Genomic DNA, 20,176 nt, shown 5'->3' with positions numbered 1-20,176 from the left:
ATAACTTCATAGTGGGATCTAAGATAATAGCAAAATACATGAAGTCATTTTTAAATTCGGTATTAATACCGGTATTTACCGAAAAATACCGGTACCGATACCGAATTTTGAAAAATCTATTACCGATACCGGTACCGTTTATGATCGGTACAGTACGGTATTGATACGGTACCGGTATGGTACCGGTACGGTACCAGTATTTCGGTAAAAAATCTCATCCCTAGTTTACATATCATAGGGCTATGTTCACACAAATGGATGCCTATTTAAGGTATCAAGCTAACTATAAAGTTACAGTTAAAGTTTTTGTTAACTTAAATTGGGGAGACAATTGTCACAAACTCTCCTAGTTATAAGAATTTTGTCTCGAAATTTAGTTGCTTTTAGACTGGATAAAACATAAACATAACATGATGGTTTTAAGACATCTTGATCCTATAATCATGGTGACGAATCATACGCCTCATGTCTAAGAAGTTGGTTGTTAAATAAGCAGGTGGATGATTGGATCTTTCGAAGAATCTGGAAGGAGTCAATTCCAATTTGCAGATTTAGGGAGGATATAAGTTGTTTCAAACAGGTTTCCACTTACGTATGTTTAAGTTAGAAAACTTAGTTGTTGTATCTTCAAAATGATCCCCTTTCTCAGTGCCTAATGAAGATCGTGTAACATAATGATTCAGGAATTTAGAAGTATGATTACAATGTGTCACACGTATTATAATATTCTCATTTTACATTAGTTAACAAAATCAGATTCAAAGGTGTATTAGCGTAACACCTTAATAGCGACTATTCTGAATTGATATGCTAACTTATGCCATTTAAAAGTCTAAGCAGGGCATATGACTTGTTTTCCATATGACCTACACGTCCTATTACATTGATGTTGCACATAATAATGTCTCTTTTGATGGAATCTAGGTTTGCTAACCCATTCCTTGATCATCTTTTAAAGTTGGCTTGTTGTTTGCAACCTAGTCCTTAGTCTGGCTTATAGTCCCACTTTCAATGGTGTTTTTATATAGGATGTACCACAACTAACCCACCACACATCCGATACCTTGAAGGCGTACCAATTACCTTAATGATGTTATATGCGTACCACACCTCCGGTACCTTAATGAAGATGTTATATGTGTTGATTATAGCCTGTTCATACATCATATAATGTCAAACTTTGTCGATGTAGTTACCGTCTGGTTCAATCTCGTTCCATTCATAACGATCAATGAAATTAATTTCTTACGCACAATGAAAATAGTCCCAACAAAGTTTTTTCAAAAGCAAAATGTAAAAGTTTAAAGTATACAAAGTCTCATGATATTGGGAAGACACAAAAGCTATAAGTCATTTTTTCGTAAATCCTTTCACTTCTCCTAAAACTTCTTTGATCGTTGTAAATGGACCTGGGTGACAAATGGGCCAACTAGAATGCACGTGTTTTATTTTTTTTGCTTTTCATTCCAAGAAATTACAACTACGTTACACCTTATTTTATTAAAATTTTGATGTTTTATTTTTGCAATTTGTTAATTGTTTGTAGCTTTGAAATATCAATTTGATTATCAACTTTTAGCACGTTATATGTATTCATGAATGCACATTTTAAGTGTCCGCATCTACGATAAAGGGGAGGGGGACATGCAAGTGACGAGGGGGCACCGGAGAGAGTGACTGAAGGAACACAAATAATGGTGGGGTGATTTTCTTTTTTCCCTATTATTCTAAGTAAGGGGAAGTTGGAAGTTAAAGGTTAACAATCAAGGCAAGTGAATACATGCGTGGTGATGGAGTTGCCTAATGATATCGGTAACAAACTTATTAGAAGGTTATTTTTCATGAAAAAAATGCGAGAATGACAATTTTTTCCTTTTTTATGTTATGTGGGACCCATAATTTTGTTTTATTTTTTCAATAGTAAATATATTTCGGTTAATTCATAAAAATTAAATAAAAATTTAACGTGAGTTCATAATTATTACGGTTGGATAAACATCCTCATCATACTCAGTAAATCCCACCAATAACAAAGATCAGATGGGATCTGAGAAGGATAAGATGTAAGAGTAGAGAGACTGCTTCTAGTGAGAGCCCCGACTCTATAGTAGTTTTGCATCAAACCTTGGACATAAGGCGCATAATTCTCGACATAAAGGCTGATTAGTGTATGTATCCTTTTGTCTTTCAGCTATCAACGCCACTACATGATGTATGATTAACCGTCCCCCGTTTTTAACGTTATTTTCATGAAATTAGTAAATGACGTTAAAATTGGTACAATTTCACTTTAACCCCCCAAAACCCATACATATATACAGGGTCAGGATTTAGAGAAAAACGCTCAAAAGTGTGAGAACGGAGAGAACGCTTATGGATCGTCCGATCAAAACAATCTATGGACTAGATTAGCGCGGTGGCATTTTAGTAAATAACACCAATTTTATTACGTGGACGCGCGTCCTTAAGGGTAAAAAAGTAAAAAAAAAAATATTCCTCACATAAAACGCCATTGAAAATAAAACGCTAGATAAATACAAAACGCCAATTTTATCACTGGGTGCTTTTTTCTGTGTTTTTATTTAAGCTCTCTGGCTACAAAAACGCCATAAAATATGAAACGCCATTATATATAACGCCAAACTTTACATCCGAATAAATGTTATTTACATTTTGTGTTATAAAAATAACATCCCGCCTAACCTACGCGTCAAAAAAATTCTATAAATAGAAACGCCTCACCACCTTCCGTTTATCACACCAAAAAAACACAAAAAAAACACACAGGGGTTGCTAAAAAAAATTACAACTCAATGTAAAACGCCAAAAAATACGACAGCAAACATCTTTTTCTTTGATCCTCAGTAAAGTTCTGCATGAAGCTTCATTTAATGATTTTTTACGCGAGTGAAGAAAAGATTTTGTTGCATGAGACGGACAAAATTGAAAAAAGAGGGACTGATGACACCTATATGTCATACTGTCATCTTTGTTCCTAAAGAAGGTTTGGATGATAAGAAGAGACCTATACCAGTGGCAGATAGCATCCACCCACAGGGGGTCGCTCTATGACTCAAACATCAACAAAGACAATTCAACACATGAACAAAGAAAATAAACAACGCCAAACCCAAAACACCATTTATTTGTCACATTTCTTGTAGTTTCAAAAGAAAAAATAGACTGATGACACTGAAGATTTAAAATAATAAATAGCTTCTACTTTTTTTTTACTTTTTTTTTAATTTTCTTTGTCTATTGTTTGTTTTGTAATGTCAGTTAATAAACAACAAAATAATATTAATGCTATAACGAAAAATATAATAAAACGCCAAAATTAGCAAATACATGTAAAACGCCATAATGCCATACAAAAGCCCCCAATAAACTAGCAAACTATAATAAAATTAATTTGAACAACTAATATTATAAAAAAAGAGTGAAAAAATGTGCAAAAGAATATAAAACAAAAGAAGTCCAATAGTTATCTAACCACCATTGGAAAACAAAACGCCATAATTACAGCCGTCAAAAGATTTGACGTGTTACACCATTAAAACAATTGAGTCTTAAAACAAAACACGGTAAACTGCAAAAAACAGTAAAACGAAACAACGGAAAACATAATTACTAACATTTATTATATTAAATTTATTTATCTTTTTCAAAACGCCATAATTATCTGACATACACGGGAAAAAAAAGTCAATATAAAAGAAGACCATCAGAACCCAAGTTCAAACACGACAAAAAAACTAAAACGCCACATATTCTCCAAAACGCCAAAAAATTTAAAAAATGGCTAAGGTTATTGCATGGAGGTTTGAAAGGAAAGAAAAAAGATTCATCATAAAGTTCGCTGACAGGAGAAGGGTTAAGGTAAGAACAATAAAAGCCATGATGGGAATGAATGAAAATATTCAAAAGGATATCTTGGCCCTTGGGGTTCCAAGAGACAACGATTGTGAAAGAACAAGAACTGTAATAAGAAGACTGGAGAGAAAGTTTCCAGGAAAAGATAATGAAGATGATGATGATGATATTGAAGATACACAAATTCCAAAACTTAGCAGTTGGGTATTGCATGAGGAAGAAAGAACACTTGAAGTAACTTATAAAAACGGGGTGCAATATTCAAGACCAATGGAAGAAATGTTGAAGACAGGGTTGCCATCTATCATTGAACAACTCTGTGATTTAACACCTTCAAACGATCCAAAATCCAAGGATGCATTAATATTCTTGAATAGGCTACAGCAAAGAAGAGACGAGCTAATGGCGTTATACGCAAAAATGAAATTTGATGATGAAGAATCTGAAGAAAGTGAAGAACAAAGCGATGGGTACATCTCCGATGTAATCCCACATACGGAAGACTATTAGATTATTTCGATTTTCGACTTATTGTAATATTTTGAAATATTAATCTATGGTAATGAATTATTAACAAAAAGATACAAAACGGCAAAAAAAAAAACATGAAAAAAGCTATAACGCCAAAATATTAACTATGTGACACAAAAAGAATTAACTCAAAGAGAAGAAATCTGAGAAAAAAACAATAAACGCCAAATAATTAATAAATCTACAAAACGCCAAAATTATCTTGCACGCAAAAAATAAAGAAACATGTCAAACGCGAAAACCGTGAAAGGAGAAGAATACTAAAACGACAAAAAAACCCCTCGGCCCCTGATCATACCCCACGCCACGTATTCGGTCAGGATGCGTTCTCACCATTCTCGCACCCTCACACATTTTACCGTTTTCTCCTAATTCCGTTTTCATATATACATTATATATGTGCACTCCGCAAACATTATATACGGGTGGATACAACAAGGACCAAACCCATAAAATCCTAAAAAGGATAACCATTGTGACATACCGAAACCATGGGTGTGATATTTTCATAATAAAACCCAAACGGACCATCTCGGATCCCTTTTCCGAACCAAAATCAAACGCTATAGGCGAAACAAGCCCTAATTTCCCATTCCTTTATCTTTCTCCGCTACTATTATCAAACCAGACCTCCTCATCATCATTGTAGTCTACAACTTCCACATCATCTCCTTCGGTGAATTTTCACCTCACAATTCTTCATTCGGTACGTATTTATTCTATCTTCGATCCAACTTTCCACCGGGATCCCAAATTGAATTTGTCTGATACTGATCTAGCTTTTAATGCTCGTTTATTGCTTGTATTATCCTGATTTCAATCATATGTCGCATCTAACAGTATAGAAATATTGAAATTTGACTTCAATCGAGCAGTGTGATGTACTTTGTTATGTTTTTGCCTTTAATTTTGTTATATGATGAAATGTATAAGTGTGTATTGGATAAGGATAAATAATTAGAGATAAGATGTTTGATTTATTGTCAGTTTTAAAATAATTAGAGATAAGATGTTTGATTTATTGCCAGTTTTTGGATAAGGAAGTCTAGATACTAAAGTTAATTGCAAAAGGAATTGTAAGGATCTCTTGATTCTAAGAACAATTTAGTGTTTTAATCTACTCTAGCCATCACTATCAGTAGTGTCTGTATGTTCAAGCATTAATAATAAAACTATTCGAAAGAAAGGAAGAGTGATTTTTGTCTTAAAGATACTTGGCTATTCATGTTATATGTTTCCTATATATCCCCCCTTGTCGGGCTCAAGGACAAGCGGTGCTCAAGGCAGAGGCGAGCAAAGTGGCAAAACATGAGAAAGCCTGCCTGGAGAATCAACATGTGTTTGTCCCGTTTGCGTTTGATACCTTTGGTGGTCTCGCTCCTGACGTTGTGCGACTTTTGAATCGGGTTCAAAAAGTCGTTAATAGTAATTCTTCGTCGCTAAAGGTTTCAAACTTTGTATTTAGTAGAATTGGTTTTTTCTATTCAAAAGGGGGTGGCGACGCAACTTGTTGCCCGACTACCTGCCATTGCTTTGTAAAAAAAAAAAAAAAATTTAAAAAACTTGCTTATAAAGGTTTCCTATACGGCTGCACATTTGTTAATATATAGATTTTTGTTGTGCATCATAAGATTCAAAGAAAAGAAAATGTGCATTCTTTAACCTGAGTCGCAACCTACCAATCACACAGTTAACTTACGCTTAGTATTGATTTTCCGCTTATCAGTTCGGCTTCTTTCCTACAATGTAGTAAATATTGTGGTCTAAATCTGAAATGAAAGTGAACATCTTTTTATATTTTTGTGTAAGAGAAAGAGTGTCTTACAAGAGCACGTGGCTCTATTTGTAAATACCAAGTTTGCTGTTATATCAATATTAAGTATCTAAGTATATGTCTGGTGATTGGTGATCGTGCTTGATTCCCGTGACGCGGAAATAAGTTTGCAAGATAAAGTAGGTTTTAAAAAATTATTAAGAAGAGCATGCTTTTTTTTCCTATTTTTTTCTGTTTGTTTACTACTAAAATCTTGGTTTTAAAAAGTGATAGGCGCACAAAAGCAACGAGGTCTAACTCGAGGCGCGAAGCGCAAAAGCGGTGGGCTTTCATACCCGAGGCACATATAGGTTATATAATTTTTTATGTATATCCCATAGGCTTTTAGCTTCCTTTACCCAAAGTATAGCTATAAACAAGGTTTTTATACTATTTTACCTACATCAAAAAACCCAAGGTACAACACTTTTCTGCATAAAAACACTCCAGGTACATGAGCGCGCACCCCAGGCCTGAAAAAACCAAAATAAAAAATAAAAAAATCTAAAAACTGTGCTTTTTTGGCGCTTCTTGGAATTGTTCCAGGCGTTGATCAAAAAGAAAGTCTTTTCTTAAGTTTCATTACCATAGTCAATATATTTTGGTTATCTGTCTTATTACATATATGCGTGAGAGCATGTGTCATGGAAAAGGTGTTATTTGTACCTCACACCATGGTAGTTTTTCAATTTGTGTTGTGCATTGTAAACTTGTATGATTGCATGTAGCCAAATCCATAATGATCAATTGCTCATGTCATCCATTTGACAACCGGGAGTAAAGCATATGCATGTAATAATTGGAAAGAAGTAACTGGTAATATTACACGCACAACTACTCAAGTTAAATAATTGAATAATATAATCTTTTTATTTCATGTTAGCTCTAGGTATAACTGGGAACAAGTAACAAACTTTCATATTACTTTGTGATATTTGTTCTCGTATGGTTTAATCGTGCAAGAGGGACACCGCATGCTACTATTTCTTGATATTTAGTTATGTAGTATGTGCATATTATATATTTATACCATATCGATGTAGTTATCTTCATGTTCTGTTTGGTTTATACGTGGTTCAGTTGTAGATTTAGTGACTATATGGAACGGAATAGACGGAACCCCTCCTTCAAGAAACGCCCTAATCCCAATATTAACAGGGGCGGTAACAAAAGAGGGAGATTCAGTGAACAATCTTCATCAAGCTCTAAGGCTCCAGAGACAGTCTACAAAATATTATGTCAATCTAGAAAAATCGGTAGTGTTCTCGGGAAAGGTGGTGGGATAGTCAAAGCCTTGAGAGAAGAGACCCAAGCTAAAATTACGGTTTCTGAGACGGTTCCCGGTTCAGAAGAAAGAGTAATAACAATATCTAGCCCTTCAAGTTTGCCGGTAAAAAGCAACACCGGGGATAATCAGGAGAATAATGATATGGAGCTGTATTGTGCAGCTCAAGATGCTTTATTGAAAGTTCACGACAGAATAATTGAGGAAGACGTAGCAGGTGAAAATCCGATAATGGCACGCCTGCTTGTTCCGAACAATACGGTTGGGTGTGTTTTGGGGAAAAAGGGAGATGTTATTCAGAGATTACGGAGTGAAACTGGTGCAAGTATACGCGTCATGCCTGGAGACCAGCGTCCTGCATGTGCGATGACTACTGATGAGTTGGTCCAGGTAATGCTCTAACCTCTCATGCCCACAGTTTAGGGGTGAGCAGAAAACCAAAAAAACCGATTTAACCGAACCGAAAAAAACCGAACCGCACAAAAAACCGAGTAACCTAAAAAGTCAGTTTTTTAATGTTTGTTATATATTGATTTAGGAATTATTAGTTTTATTCTTGAATGTTAAGCATTTATGATAATTAACATTAACATGTTTATCTATCTTTGAAATGATTTGTTCATTGCCTACAAGAAATAACAAAATTTGACATAAAAAAATAAATGATTTTCAAAGTATTATAAATGAAAATGTCTTAGAAAAAACTTTGGAGAAACATAAAAATAGATTTTAAGGTTAGGTTTATGCGAACAATGTTAATTAAAAAGGTTAAATACAATAACTTAAATGTAATAATCTAAGAAAGATTCTAAAATCTTGGATTATACGTTTTTATTTTTGAATCTTAGGGGGTGTTTGGGGTTGAGTTTTGAAAATAGATTATGCGTTTTGAATAATCAGAATCAGATAATTAGCTGTAACAAAACGTGCTGCAGAAAGATAGTGTTTGGATTTGATTATGTTGTTTGATATCACAATAATCAGATAATCAACATTGTTTGGATTTGATTATGTTGTTTGATATCACAATAATCAGATAATCAACAATTTGAGTGTTTGGCAGGTATATATATTTCAAAAAAATAAATAAGTGAAAACGTAAAAAATCAGTTTTTGGATTATCACGTTTTCCTGCAGCAAGGGGTGACCTACTTATGGATTATCACGTTTTGAACTCTACAAAACGTAAAAAATCACTTTTTATTAATTTTTTACCAAACACTCAAAATAGATTTTTTGCGATTTCAAAAACAATAATAAAATAATCAGGTTGAAAACGCAATCCCAAACACCCCCTTACGTAATTTTGTTCCAAAAACCGAAAAACTGAACTGAACCGTTGCTAAAACCGAAAAAACTGAAACCGAAAGGTTTTCGAAAACCGAACTGAACTGAACCGTGCACACCCCTACCATAGTTTATTTTTAAAATTTATTTTTTAGCAATGGACGTATAGAAAATCTTAAAAAGTTATTAATCTTCAGATATCAGCGAAACCAGATGTTGCAAAAAGGGCTCTCTATCAAGTGTCTACATTATTGCATCAGAATCCACGCAAGGACAAACCTCCATCCGTGAAGGGTGGCCAAAACACGACCCCTACAAACGTAATGCGAGGTGAGCGTAGGTCAAGTGCCCGTAGTGAACCACCCATGTCATGGATGGGGCCCACCAGATTCGGGCCCAATGGCTCTAACGGTGATTTTGCTGCTACACATGGTGAGGATATCGCGTCTGAGTTTTCAATGAAGGTCCTTTGCTCTTCAGCTAAAATCGGAGGGGTGATTGGTCAAGGGGGGTCAAATGTATGGCAGTTGCAGCAAGCGACAGGAACTAACATACACGTGGATGATGCTTCTGTAGAGTCTGATGAGCGTGTCATTCGGGTGTCTGCTTTTGAGGTCAGTAGTTTTTAAGATATGGTTAATGCTGCAAAATAGAGGTGGCAGATTTGATGTATTGGGTCACAGGCCAAAACAGGGAACATTCGGTTACGGGATGGAACGATCTGGGTCATATTGGACTGACCCTGAAGTTCTTGTTCTATCACTATAAATTTTCTACTGTGTCAAATATGTTAAGAAAATTTATATATTTCATAAAAGAGTAAAATGCCATTTTTGTCCCTGAGTTTGGCCAGTTTTGCGACTTTCGTCCAAAGGGTTGTTTTTTCGCATCTGGATCCAAAAGGTTTGAAATATTACCATTTTCATCCAGCTTATTAACTCCATCCATTTGTCTCCGTTAAGTCAGGGGTATTTTCGTACATAAAGTGAAAAAAACCGAGTTGCCCTTTAAGTGAATACTTGTACATTATGCTAAATGTTTGTACATAAAGTGAAATAGACCGAGTTGCCCTTTAAGTTAACAAAAAAGATGGAAATACCCCTGACATAACGGAGATAAATGGATGGAGTTAACGAGCCGGATGAAAATGGCAAGATTTCAAACCTTTTGGATTCAGATGCGGGAAAACAAACTTTCGGACGAAAGTCGCAAAACTGGCCAAACCTCAGGGACAAAAATGACATTTTACTCTTCATAAAATGATTTAGGAGGTTTTATGCATTAAAGATATACATTGGGCGACTCTTGGCCTGTTTCTTCTCAGTCTAATATTTTTTTTACCTGTTTGACTGATTATGGATAAAACATAGCTGCAGTTGACTTAATTACTAGTTAATGGGATTAAGTTGCCCTGTGTACCTTAATGGATATAATCAATTAATCTTTGTGCTGAAATCATGTCAGGCTTTAAGGAACCCAAGGTCACAAACGATTGATGCAGTTCTTAATCTCCAAGATAAAATGAGTGAACCCAATGAGAAAAGGGTTATTACTATTACTACAAGACTTCTTATCCCGTCTAGTAAAGTCGGTTGCATAATTGGACAAGGAGGTCAGGTAATCAATGAGATGCGGAGAAGAACAAAAGCAGATATCCGTGTTTTCCCTAAGGAAGAAAAACCGAAGTGTGCTGGTGAAGATGAAGAGCTTGTGCAGGTAATCTGTTTTAAATTTTCTCATCATTAATAATAGAGTAAAATGCCATTTTCGTCTCTGTGGTTTGGCCAGTTTTGCGACTTTCGTCGAAAGGTTTGTTTTTCCACATTTAGATTCAAAAAGTTTAAAATCGTGCCATTTTCATCTGACTCATTTACTCCATCCATTTTTCTTTGTTAAGTCAGGGGTATTACCGTCTTTTAGATAATTTTTTCTATTAAGAGGGTGTTTGGGATTTTGCTTATTTAACTCAAAAAGTGCTTTTTGTTAAAAGTGCTTATTGACTTGTGACTTCTTTAAAAAAGGGTTTGGATTAGCTTTTGTGGTTGGAAAAACCAGTAAGTTAATAAGTTGTTTTTAAAAAAATGTTTGGCTTGGCTTATTCAGGTAAAATGACTAAAAAGAGATTCTTATGTATTAACCTCATTTACTAATTTTACATACAATATTATGTACTTAACAATTGTTAGACAAAAATTATAATTTAAAAACAAAATTACGAACCAGAAATTTTTTTTATAAAAACCGATCACGAAACCAACCTGATGAACGGTTTAGACGGTTTCGTGGTTTTGAACGGAACCTTAAACACACACAAATTGAGTTCATGAACCACAAAGAAATAAAAGCACTAAATTGAAATCATGAATATAAATGGGATGATAAACACCCTCAATCTCAAAGGAATGATAGGTGTCTGTTTGAGATCTTGAATCTCAATGGAATTTTGTATAATATGTTACATCGATAAAAGCAAATAAAAAATGGAAGGCCAATCAACAAATATCATTCCAAACACACAAAAGCTATTACATTGTTAATAGCAAATCAACAAATATTTGAAAAAGCTTTTTGAGAAATCAACGGAGACCCTATAATTCGCAGCTACGACAACCCAAAATCAGTCTCGATGTTTTTGTTTCTGCAGATAAGGAAGAAGAGAATGGGTAAATTCGGTAAAGGGTATGGGTAAATTGGTAACTTTATGTTCAAAAAGCTAAAAGTCATTTAAAAAGCCAGGCTTTTGTGGCTTTTGGAAAACAACTTTTTATCCTTTCTCAAAAAGGCAAAACAAATAGGACTTTTATCAATCCCAAACACTTTTTTAACTTATTGGCTTTTTGAAAAGCCAATAAGTCATTTCCAAACTCAATCCCAAACACCGTCTAAACTAAATTCACTATAAGAAATAAAGATCCACTTCTATTGACTTTATTTCTTGTAGTGTTTTTAGTTTAACAAAAAATGTTTAAAAAGACGGTAATACCCATAGTTATCAAATGCGCTAGACGCACTCTAGGCGTATAGGGCTCGCCTCTCGCCTAGGCGAGAAGCGCAAAAAAAGCGAGGGCCCGAGAAAAAAAAGCGCAACCAAATAAAAACATTAAAAAAACAAAGTTATGAACCGAAAAAAGCCAAATCCTCAAATTCCAAAAGTTTTCAAATATCGTAAACCTTAAAATAAAACCAACATTACTATGAATCACTAAAATATCCCAAAACCAAAACTGTTGACTTGAAAACAATAAAGTTCGGACTTCAAAAGGTAAATAAACTTCAAAACCAAATGTTCTTCAACTTTAAAAATCATCGGAGTCGGAGTCGTCATCCACAGCAATCGCCTTGTCTTTTCCAGCAGCATTAGCAGCATACACATACCTGTAGTATTTTTTGCCGGCAAAGAACTGTGAATGCTGTGGATACGTCTTATTTGTTATATACATTTGTTATATACAGAACATGAATGAATATTATATAAAGATAATATATATATCTTAACTTTTTGAAATTTGTTATAAATATTTTTAAAAATATATACAGATTTGATGAGATATGATTCTAAAAGATTTAAAATTAGCTGTAAATATAATCTGGGTTGTTTTTAAAAGATAGGGTTTCAAAAAAAAAATAACGTTGCTTTTTTATCTGGGAGACAAAAGCGGTGTTTGGTCGCCTTGGTCGCCCAGGTCGCCGAGGCGGACCAGGCGATCGATTTTAACAACAGAGGTAATACCAGCCCTGATTTAGCGGAGAAAAATGGATAGAGTTAATGAGTGGGATGAAAATGACAAGATTTTAAACCTTTTGGATCCAGATGCGAAAAAACAAACCTTTGGACAAAAGTCGCAAAACTGGCCAAACCTCAGGGACGAAATCAGTATTTTACTGTTAATAATACCTACGGTTTACCATTTTGACCTTCTCAGGTGTCTGGGAGTTACAATTCTGCTAAAGATGCTGTGTCTGAGATTGCTTTAAGATATAGAGCAAGATGTCTCAGAGATGCAAAGCCTGGAACAGAGCCTTCTTCAGCAGGCCCAATTCCGGGATTCGTGCCGGTAAGAAACTTTATATGCGAAGGACCATCTCCTTTTGGTGTCACACGGGGCGGTCCGTCATTAGGCTATGAACATTTTCAGGTTAGTTTATTACGCTACGCTTCTTCAGTCGAATGAACCTTTTGAGGTTTGTATAACCAAAAATGAACCTTTTATGAAGGGTGGTGGAAGAGAGTATGAACCTCTAAGTTATCCAGCTCCTTCAACAGAATATAGGCCTCATGGTTATCCAGTTCCTCCACGCGCCTCTGGGTAACTTACTGCTCGTTTTATATTACTATATTGATTGATTAATCATCTTGTGTTCTTGTTTGCCTGTTGGTTATGTGTTGTTTACATCAATATGTTTTATATTTTAAACAAGATACCCAGGTGCTGTGGACGTGAAGATATCAAACAGTGGACAAGTTTCTGGTTTGGGACCTGGAGTTCACAACATTAATGAGGTCAGTTGGTTCTTTAACTTTCCAATTTTCTAACCTGAACCTTGTGTGTTTTGTTACCATTATTTGAACTTTTGACGTACAATCATACACAACATAATCCCACTCATAGCAAGGTATTGGTGGGGTCTGGGGAGGGTGTGATGTAGGCAACATAAAAATATAAATAAATAGTAATAAAAAATACAGCTGCTCAAAAGGTCTCCCACATCCGAAAAAACAGAAGAGTACTGAAAATAGGCTGAAGCAAGCTATTGATGATAGGAAATAGATGGAAATATATAATAGGTACTAGTGACACATCATGTAGACACACAGACAGGCGGTCACATGCACAGGACACTAAAATAAACTGAACAACTAATCTCCTAAGGCAAGCTCTTAATACAAATTCGTAACCTCTTCCTAAAAGTCATTAACCTTAATCATAGTCTCCAGATCTTGCCTAATCCGCTTCTCCCAATTCAGTTTGGGTTTGCCTCTACTCCTCCTCCCCTCTCAATGAGAGTTTCCATGGTTATAACATGGTGGTTTCTTGTCTCGTCCTGACATGCCCAAACTATCTCAAGCTCTTATCCTTTATCTTGTCTGATATACAAGCCACCCCTAATCTTTCCCCAAAAACCTCATTTCGTATCCTTTCCGACCCAAATTGATATCGGAAGAGTGGATTAGGCAGGATTTGCTTGAGTTGCACCTCTCTGAGGACATGGTTTAGGATAGGAGGTCTTGGAGACGTAGAATTAAGGTTAAGGACCTTTAGGGGAGGGTACATTCTTCATGCCTTAGTTTTGTTTTGGGGACCTATGGCTCCATGCACCTTAGGTGTGGACTTTGCATGTCTATGTGTTGTGTATCATGTTATATATGTTTTGATTTTTACTATGTTATTCTTTCACCACTCTTTTTTGTTATTAGTGGCTTTCTATTTCTATATTTAGTTTTGTTTGTCTACCATCTGTTTGGAGCCAAGGGTCTCTCTGGAAGCGGCCTCTCTATATCCCTAGGGATGGAGGTAAGGTTTGCCTACATCCCACCCTCACCAGACCCTACAATAGCTTTGCTATTTGTGGGATTTACTCTGCATGGTTGTTGTTGGAGTATCTTTTCCAACTTGGGGGGCCTAGGCACAAAAAAAAAACGAGGGCTTGAGAAAAAAAAGCGCACAATGAAAAAAAATATTATGTATTAGAAAAATAGTAATATTCTTCAAATAAAATAAACAAAATATAACATTTAATGTCATCTATTTATTACCAAAAGTTCTAAAACATTACTCTATTGGTGTGGAAAAGTAGTTTTCCTTAGATAAAAGTAGAAATTTGCCTGGAATCTTGCTGGAATTTAGAGAATTTGGTTGAAAACTCTTCGGGATCTAGGAATCGCGTCGGAATCTATGTGTGAACCATCACTTGGTGAATTTGCTCGACTTAAAGCGCAATTGCCTCGCCTCGCTTGAAAAAATGGGCCTAGGCATAAGAGGCGATGGCTTTTAACAACTATGGTGGGCCCACACATCCACCTGGGCATCCACATCTCTCTACCTCTTAGCTTACTCGCCTGTCTTTTTGATTGCCTAACAAAAGGTTTCGTATAGCAAAGCATGTCTTGTTGTTACCGTATAAAAATTCCACTTTCATTTAGCTGGGAACCTCTTGTCGCACAATCCTCTAGAGGCTGCTCTCTACCTACACCATCTAGACTGAACGCAATGGGCTATGTCACTATGTATTTCCCCATCTATATATACAATGATCCAACATACTTGAACTTAGTTGCTTACGAACTAACTGGCCTTCAACGGTGATCCGAGTGTCGTCATCGTCCGCAATGCTAAAATCAGTATAAAGGTACTCTATCTTAGAGCAACTAATCCTTAAACCTTTGCTCTTTAAAGCTGCTTGCTGCTTTTCTAACTGATCGATGTCGTAAGATCGGTAAAAAATATAATTAAAAAGTGTCCTAATCACCTTGACTAGTAAAGAGCAAGTAGTGTGTCGAATCCACGGGGAATTAGTGGAAAGTGTTAAAGTTCATTGCTTTTAATAGTTATCCAATTCGAAACTATTTGTTTTTTGCTAACTGAGAGAATTGTTGTGAAAACGAATTTAATTATTGTAGTTGTAAACAATTGTGAGAAAAAAGACCAATCTCCGGGTTTTCAGGTTGTGAAGAAAGTCGGGTAACCTAATTACTACCAGGTGGAAATCACATAGACATGATTTGTTAACCTGCTTGTTTTTATAAATAACTAATATATTTGGTTGCAATTCCACTATCGAATCCGAAAAATTGATTCAACTGAATAGTTGATTCACTTGTTAAAGGTTAAAGAACAATGACAACTTAGAATTTAATCCCAATTGTTGATGACAAACCAAATAACTGATGAACAAGTGTGCATACGATAATCCAACAACTGTTTAATAAAAAACAAGTAAACATAAAGATAAACTAACCAATGATTAGACAAATCTCAATCCAAAAGTATGTAAATACAGGTTAACCCGCGGATAAACTAACCAATGATTAGACAAATCTCAATCCAAAAGTATGTAAATACGGGTTAACCCGCTTCCTAACACAAACCCTAGCCCCGGAGATGATCATGGGTGGTCTAGTCGCTCATCATGGTGAAACAATCTTCAAATGCTTGAGTATTGGTTGGATTCATCTTCAATACAATTGATTTGGTGGAAATTATGATGTTGAGAGATAAAAGATTGCCCAAAGATGTGTTACTGTAGCCTACGGCTGAGGAGCCGTAGGTTACGGTTCCCATGTTCTGACTTTGCCTTCAACACCAAGCCAAGCCGTAAGCTACGGTGCTTCATCCGTAGCTTACGCCGTGATCCTCATTTTCATCTTTTGCTTCATTTCAACTTTCACAATATGACTAGGAAGCCCCCGGACTTTATTCTTTCACGTTTTCTTGCACTTCCAAGTTAATTTTCAACCCGAAACAACTCCCGATCAACGTGATGTACCTTGATTATCATCCTTGGGTGTTCCGCTCCATCACCAAGCACTCTAACTTCACTGATTTAAGCAATTAACCTACAAAACCACAATCTCTCTTAGTTATCACATTCAAAGCATGCAATTACCTAAAACACAATAAAAACCATGATATAAACACATCAAGGCTCGGGTTTCACCCTCTCCATCACTAACTTCGCATTCAGGCTCGTTTACTTTTTGCAACTAATACAATATCATCCGCAAAAAGCATGCACCATGGATTAACACCATTCTCTCTAAAAATGTAAGAACCCATTAATAGTAGTGTATTGTAGCTGTTTAATACCAGTCTCTCAAAAATTTAATGAAGTAAGAGTTAAACCTTCTTTTGGAAAACTTGCATGATAGCCAAAAAAACATACATGCCGAAAGAATGATATGATCTTCAGTTTCACTTCAAAAACTTTTGAACCTATGTCCTCATTTACTATTATTATACCAATTAAAATCGTAATATGAAAACCCAGTTTGAATCAAATTTTCAAGCTTTGTAATACAATTATCATATTTGCAATAATAAGATATAGCATATTAAGAATTTAAATTACACCAATTAAATGCTGACACTTGTAGACAAGGAAAAGAGAATAACAGTCACCTTTTTTTAGTCGGTTTATAGGTAAGATACTGCTATATATATAATATATACGTGAAAAGGTTGGAAGCCCGATATGTTACTATAGCTGGTTGTTTGAAATTTGAATCAGGAATTGATGTATACATGTTCTTATCTAATGCAATTCCGTTATGGAAGGGTAAACGGCCAGATGATTTACTTTTATAGTAAAGTGATCAAAACTCATTTTACTTGATGAAAATAAGTTTAAAAATGATCAATTGTTGTGATATGTAGGTTCCAGGAACAGCGCTAAAACCGCAAGATCCATATGCTGTTGGTGCGGAACCCGCTTCTGATATACTTGGTCCTAATGCTATCCATGGTGTCAATGTTTACCAAGGATATGGTGGTTCGAGCGTGCAAAACCATCCTCTAAATCCCACATACAATAACTACGGTACTCAGCTAGGTCCCTTTTCAGATATGAACTCTTCTTCACACACATCATATCCCACCACCACCCCCACCGCCACCATCGCTGCTGCCGCCGCCGCCGCTGCTATTACCAACCTTCATCAACCACCCTACCCCCCTCAACAAGGCAGTTATCCGGAAAGTTCTTATCAGTACGGACACTAAGTTTGGGCTTTTCTTGTACCATGATCGACAAAACTATTTACAAGACACCCAATGTCAGAACTATTGTTGACTGCCTTTTTAGAAATGTGACCAGAGATAAATTTTATGGTTTGGCACAACCGTGACCGTGTTCTTGCCTAGAAAATGAACGACATGTCTTGTTATCATTTGACAAAGATGAGACTTATGGTTAGGTGCCTTGACATGTTATTTTCAGCCTTACTTAAATGATGTCCACAAACCTAGGTTTGAATTAGTGGTGTATATGAGCCACAGCCCACAAGAGCTTTGGCTCGCGAAATTGTTTTTTGTAGGGTTGGGATTGACTTGTGATTTATCGTGTCTGAAAAGCTTAGGCTCAAGCGCGTGGCTTGTATAGCTGCATGTGTCCAGAATGTTTTAACATATGGTCTTGACATTAGGGACTTGGCTTGGTTTACGAGCTTACATAGAACTGAAAACAGTCTGGTTGAATAAAATTAAAAGTATGGTATTCCTAACAAGTTAACTCTAATCACGGCCTTACATAGGCTTGGCTAGTTACAATTAGAGCTCACTTGTAAGCCTGTAAACCGAACCAAGTCTCCAGAATCAGGACCACATATGTTGAACCTTCTGGCCACATGCATGATAAGCTTGGGTTCCGGGCATGTGGCCAGAAAAAGGGCTTACATACATAGAACTAAAAGTAGACAATGAATAAAACCAAAAGATATCAATTTTAAAAAAAGAAGTTACAATTAGAGTGAGGAACCGAATAATCTCGCGGGGCAGATCATGAGATCCGTCAGTTATCAAGTATAACGGTGTAGGATGAATGCTTTTGTTCTTCCACTCGTCTCACATATTTCGTTTGCAGCGTTCTAAGAGTTGCCCCTTTAGGACTGTTTACGCATCCATCCAGACATTTAATTTAAACATTATAAATAAACAAGTTTTGGCTTGGTTGGTTGTACTCTTAGCTTTGGATGCTTTTAAAAAAAATTGAATTATGTGGTTCATCTTCAAGCCTTACTATTTCCCTATAATCTGTCGTCAAACATACATCAGTTTATTTTTGGCGGGTCAACAATCTCTAGCTCAGCTGGTGGGTTGGTTGGTTGTCTCCATTGGAGGCGCTGGTTCAATCCCTGGCTGCTGCAGGGTGAGACATCCGGGTGAAGGCTCGGCTCGGGATTCATCCCGGGTCGAGTCCAACGGGGGGCGAGGGTTTACCCATTCCATGGGGTTCCCGCGCATCAGGGGTGTGCTACGCTTTCTAGCGGTGGTCGAGTAGTCGGCCTTTGGACATAGCTCCGAAATAAGCAGTTAGCCGTTCAAAAATAAAGTTTATTTTTGGCGGCTAATTAAGTCAAATATAGCATATCTTTTTATATGCATAAATAACACATACTAATAATATGAATCCCAGATGATTGAAACTATCATTATTTTATAATTATACATTGTGTATAAATGATGTAATTTTGTATTGTTATTATTTTATAATTGTTTTGTTTATACAAATGATGTTATTTGTGATAATTAAAATATTTGTGATATATATCTGACGTATGTAGGATAACTAAAGCCTAGATTGTTGATCAGTTCTGATTAAACATAATGGAAAATATGAATAACATATCTGTTATAGCAGATAGGCCAATAGAGAATCCAGTCAGAGATGTAGCCATTGAGTTTGACATACTTATTTATCTTATTTAAAAATTATTAACAAGGTAAAAGAATTGTAATTTCGTCTATTTAAAGTCATATTGTTCAATATAAGCTACAATTTTTTAATAAGTTTAATTAATTTCAAAAATACAAATCCCTGCACCCAACTCAATATATTTTTGTTTCTCCGTTAAATTAACTCAAATTTCATTTTTAATGCAAATTTGTGTCACTAACTTACCACTGAAATGGTAGAAAGTAAACTCTATTATCGGACTAAGAAAGAGATTATTACCTTAAGGCCTTTCATTAGAGCAGCAGAATCACCCGATCATATATCTACCTCCACTAGACAATAATACCTATACACCAATTTAGGAGAAAATCCAATAAATATAGAAAGAATCCTTTTGTGAGAATCGAACCCAGGACCTTATAGTTCCTACGCTTTACCCCACCCAAGATGCCACTATACTATAATACTATGGGGAAAACTTCATAAGAAAAAGACTACCAGGAGTCTAAGACCACTATATCACGTGGTCATTTGAGATGTCAAAATCAATCTCACGAAAATTCAGTTGTCCACTCAGACCTACCAATGGTAACGCTTTAAAAGGATTGTTGGATTCTCTAAATGCAACTATGATTGTGAGTTAAATATATTTTGTTTTTGTATTTTGTGTTTGTAGTATAAACGAATTACGACTATTAGGGGAGGGGGGGTGGTCACTAGTGATAAAATTATTTCACTCCCAATATCCAATCAAATCATATCATGTCATCACCCAATATTTTATCACTAGTGATAGAAATGTAGTGGGGGTGGTCACCAGTGATACAATTCCATCACTCCCAAATTTTTTTAATTTTTATTTTAAAATTAGAAATTAAACACTAAATTATAAATTTCACTAATTTTTTTAAATTTTTTATTTTAAATTAGAAATTAACAATAAAACACTAAAATTATAAATTTCATTAAATTTCAAACATACTACTTCAATTTAACAT

The 20,176-nt window shown here is 35.5% G+C and overlaps 1 protein-coding gene across 4 annotated transcripts; it reads left to right on the top strand.

Annotated features, from left to right (window-relative positions):
* Positions 1–4,889: 4,889 nt before the first annotated feature.
* LOC110908795 (RNA-binding KH domain-containing protein RCF3) lies at positions 4,890–17,759 on the top strand. Of its 4 annotated transcripts, none has more exons than XM_035977636.1 (9): positions 4,890–5,110; positions 6,446–6,499; positions 7,298–7,892; positions 8,987–9,403; positions 10,254–10,505; positions 12,713–12,925; positions 13,005–13,096; positions 13,209–13,290; positions 17,162–17,759. In XM_035977636.1, exons 3-9 carry the CDS (start codon positions 7,317–7,319, stop codon positions 17,504–17,506), a joined length of 1,977 nt encoding a protein of 658 aa, XP_035833529.1. In that variant the 5' UTR covers positions 4,890–5,110; positions 6,446–6,499; positions 7,298–7,316; the 3' UTR covers positions 17,507–17,759. The 4 variants fall into 4 exon arrangements, with proteins under 4 accessions (XP_035833529.1, XP_022009466.1, XP_022009467.1 ...); XM_022153774.2 differs by having other exon boundaries at positions 6,446–6,528; XM_022153775.2 differs by lacking the exon at positions 6,446–6,499 and having other exon boundaries at positions 13,217–13,290.
* The last annotated feature ends 2,417 nt before the right edge of the window (positions 17,760–20,176 follow it).

This window comes from Helianthus annuus, chromosome 9 (assembly GCF_002127325.2).
Source record: "Helianthus annuus cultivar XRQ/B chromosome 9, HanXRQr2.0-SUNRISE, whole genome shotgun sequence".
In the NCBI taxonomy this organism is placed as follows: domain Eukaryota; kingdom Viridiplantae; phylum Streptophyta; class Magnoliopsida; order Asterales; family Asteraceae; genus Helianthus; species Helianthus annuus.
This window is presented reverse-complemented; position numbering and strand designations above follow the sequence as displayed.